Source organism: Punica granatum, chromosome 8 (genome assembly GCF_007655135.1).
Source record: "Punica granatum isolate Tunisia-2019 chromosome 8, ASM765513v2, whole genome shotgun sequence".
NCBI lineage: Eukaryota > Viridiplantae > Streptophyta > Magnoliopsida > Myrtales > Lythraceae > Punica > Punica granatum.
The window spans coordinates 14,136,274-14,140,566 of record NC_045134.1 but is presented as its reverse complement, the minus strand read 5'-3'; the positions used below and the strand labels follow the sequence as shown (position 1 = coordinate 14,140,566).

The 4,293-nt window shown below is 35.9% G+C and overlaps 1 protein-coding gene across 1 annotated transcript; it reads left to right on the top strand.

Moving 5' to 3' along the window:
* The first annotated feature begins 393 nt into the window (after positions 1–393).
* On the top strand, positions 394–1,068 carry LOC116188963 (probable calcium-binding protein CML29). Its single transcript, XM_031518419.1, has one exon. The coding sequence runs from the start codon at positions 454–456 to the stop codon at positions 928–930; it is 477 nt and encodes a 158-aa protein (XP_031374279.1). The 5' UTR covers positions 394–453; the 3' UTR covers positions 931–1,068.
* Positions 1,069–4,293: the final 3,225 nt, after the last annotated feature.

Genomic DNA, 4,293 nt, shown 5'->3' with positions numbered 1-4,293 from the left:
GTATATAGAAAGAAAGTCATGCAGCTCAAAGAACTATTATGGTATGTCAATATCAAATGAGTAAAGTAAATATTTTTCTTTTTGTAAATATAAGATGTAATCACTATTTCAATATATATATCAATTATATAAATTTCTACATAAACTTTGATGACCTACTATTACTTATTGATAACTAAAAAATATCATTTATATTTATATTTTACGATCTATAATTAGCGGGTATTGATGATCGTGCCTAGCACGGGCATATCCCTAGTAGATAACTGTAACGGGGGAATAAGTACCCAATTTTGTTTTTTGCGCTTTTTATGTAGATAACATTTATTTTGAGGTTGCTTTATGTCGACGCAAGGGAATCGCCTTCCCCAGTATATATATCCAAGAGGCGGCACCGCGAATAATACATAGCAACATAAACTCCTAAATTTCTTCTCACTATAGCCATTAATAATGGCTCAAATTGGGTCACTCTGCTCCGAGACCGAGACTCTGAGCCAGGTCCTAAGTCTCATAGAGGCATTCCGGGCCTTTGACGGGGATGATGATGGGCAGATCACCGAGGCCGAATTGGGCGGTATCCTGAGGTCACTTGGCTACAGCAATTCAAGCGATCAAGACATCAGGGCCATGGTGGAAAAAGGGGACAAAGACCATGACGGGCTTCTGAGCCTGAAGGAATTCTTGGACATGAACACAGCCGACCTCCAGCTTGGTGAGCTAGCGGGTCCTCTCAGGACCTCCTTCGAGGCTCTTGACATGAATGGGATCGAATTCGTGACAGGTGAGGAATTATTCGAAGAAATGCGTAACATAGGAGCTGAACTTAGCCTAGAGGATTGCCAGGATATAATTGCTTCCATGGATGTGGATGGAGATGGGGCCGTTGGCCTTGAGGACTTCAAGCTAATACTGAACTCCCTTCTCTAATTTTTCAGTTCATACCCAATGAAAGGAAAAGAAGATAGCTCTCAATTAATATGTTAGTTGTATGATGCATGTATAATGATGTTATATAATTCGAGGAATAAAGTAAGGTTAGGGCTATTTGCACTCCCTTTTTGGTTAGTTCACCCCAAAATCCTATTCATTTAGTGTTTCATTACACATTTAAAGATCTCGATGTCATTCACCAAAAAAAAAAATCTCGATAATAGGGGAAAAAAACCAAATGCTCATACTTAAACAAAATAATATTCATGAGAAAACTGAAACAAGATGATTTGTTTACTTTTTGATTTGCACATATAGTCATAGTTTTTCATTTACCTTTTTAAAAAAACAGTAAGATAATATTTTAAATTGTGAAAATATCAGTTAAATAATATTCATGAATTTCAAATTGTAACAAAACATTGGCATTAGATTAGCTATATTACACGAAAAATTAATATTATATATGATGCCGATAAAGAAACAACCAAAGTAAATGACAAAAAAATAGCATCTAATATATTGTCTTCACATAATAATTCATTTGAAGATCTATCTACCTTGAATATTTGGCCAAGGAGCGAGAACACTATTATGTAAGAAGTACACATTTTCTTAAATATTTTTTTTTTGTTTTCTAAGTAAAGAAATTACTTTTGTAAATATATATATATATATTTATTTGGCCGTGTTTTTATCTTTTGTGCATCAAGATTTTCAACCAAATAATAGGATACTATGATAAAAAAAAACATTTAGGACTTACGGGAATAAAATTATTTTTTTTATCAGTAGTATATACGGAAATGTGATACGTAAGTGGATATGTAATGTAAAGTGTGAAGAATTTTCATACTTGAAGTTTAATGCAATAATTAAGAAAGGAAAAGATGAGAAATCAAAGAGTGATTTAAGGGGTTTATCTATATTTAATTAGAGGAATTAATATACTATTGAGGGCATCTTGGTATAATGGCCGATAAAAGGGAGTTGATTAACCAAAATGAGGGTGGAAATAGCTCTAGGCATAAAGTAATAGGAATACTAGTGTTCAATCCCGTGCGTTGTATGGGTTTGTATTCATATATTTATATTTTTTATAAATAATAATTGTCACAGTTTAAGATATTAATTTACTTATTATTATTATTGTTAGGATTAATAAAAAATTCCCAAATTTTTCATATTTTAATGATTTTAGTATGAACTTTTTTCTTAATCAATAAAAGCACTAACTTTTTTCTTAATCAATAAAAGCACAAACTTTTGATTTGATATCACATCTATTCCGAGGTGAGCACACCGTCAATTTAGACAGAAATGTCTTATGTGGCAATTTAACAGCCACGATGTGTCACACGGAAGCTTACATGGGAGGAGCCCAATGTCTGACTGGATCAAGGTGCATGAAATTACTAACTTGCCCATTGCTTGACTCCTTTGATATTTAATTAATGGTCGGGAAAATAGTCATTTCGTCTCTCCCCCTTTTAGGGCACAAAAATGCTAAAGGCCATGCTCTCAGAGAGCTCGCCTTCTTCAATCAGATGATGAAAATCGCAATTCTCTTCAATCCCAAAAATTGCATGATTCGCTTCCACTAATTTCACGATTATATTCACAAATCAGAGTCATAGGGCACATTCATTGTAGAATCCGAACAAATTAGGGCATGACAATCCTTTCATTGAAGAGAGATTGCATTTATGGACCGAAGGAGGTGCGTGGAATGGTTGTTAGGGCATGTGGTCCCCAAGTGACTAATTGTTGCTTTCATTTTGTTGTCGAGGAGCGGTCCCTTTTGATCGAGTGGAAGGGTTGATGTCATTTTGCTCCACATGTGAGCCCTAACCATGCCCTTTTATTGATGTTTGAGCTTACCGAGGCTAAAAAAAGCATCCTTATTACTTTATATGCTGATTAATTTAATGAGCTCACTGTGTATGTTGATTAATTTAATGAGATTTTTTTTGCATATTTAAATGATACATTTGCATGCTATTTCGTAGGATGGACGCAAGCTTTGAGTTTTTTTTGGTTGAATATAAAGGTTAGGTCAGGTTATTAACCCGCTATAGCTGTCCCAACTAAGGGAACTTAACAGCCACAGAATGTTCCTTTCATCATAGCTCGCTGAGACTTTAGCCAAACTTGGTCACCATAATCCCACCAACATACTAGTGAATTAAGTCCAAGGCCCATTGTTTCAAGTATTATGAGCCGACCACCGCCATCCCATAATACACCCACATAGTGGTGAGCTCTACGTTCTCAGTGAAGTTCGAATTCGTAATGTTCAAGTGAAGCGCTTGGAACTTAACCACTAGACTACCGTATTTTCATTACATCATGGTGGAAACATGCTCTTTCAACCTAAGGTTCATTATGTAGGGGGAGAATTGGAGTCATTAGAGGAGAATTCTGATCGTATGTCTTTGTGTGAGCTGAAATATAAGTTGGACAAATTAGGTTATAGCAAGCCTAAGCAAATCTGGTTTAAGCTTCCAAATCAAAGTCTGCCATATGGGTTGATAGAGATGAAATTGGATAATGAAGTAATGAAGATGGCTGAATCGGGAGTACATTATGGCTGTGTTCATGTTTACGCTGCACCTGGTAAGGTTGAGAAAAATTTGGAGGCTCCTATTGAAGTAGTTGATGCTGAGAACCTTTATAGGGAAGAAGTTCATTTGGGAGCTGATAAAAGACCATGATCAGCATCAGAGTTGGGAGGAGCAAGAAGAAATTGATTGTGGTAGTTTGGATGGAGATGAACAAACTAGTGATGAGGGTGATGAGTAGATTGCAGCATTAGAATCAATCAAGACTTACATATTGAGAGTAAGAAATAGAGACTATTGGAGGAATTGATCAGGTTGATGATGAAGGGTTATATGATGTCCCTGTTAAAAGGACAACAAATGATAAACAGGTTTAGGAGGTATCGGATCAGAATGAGGAGCCAATGGAAAAAGTTGAGAATGATTATGCTAATTCTAGCGATGAGTTGTTAACACCAATTAACAGTGAAGATGAACGTGGAACAAGAAAAAATAAAAAAGTTAGGCAGAAGATTTATATGGGTGGTGAGAAATTTGCGTTGAACATGAAGTTTGAGTCATGGAAGCAATTCATAAAAGCTATCAAGGATTATGCTGTGAAGAATGGGAAGTCCATAAGGTGGGTTAGATCTGGTGAGAAGAAGGCAGAGAGGCTAGGTATGCAATCAACTGTCCTTGAAAAATATATGGTAGACAAACTCAGAAAAAAGATGCATTTGTGGTGAGCACTTTCATTGAAGAGAACATGTGCTCTAGAGCTGGTACAAAGAGGCAAGCATCATCGAGTTGGCTAGCAATG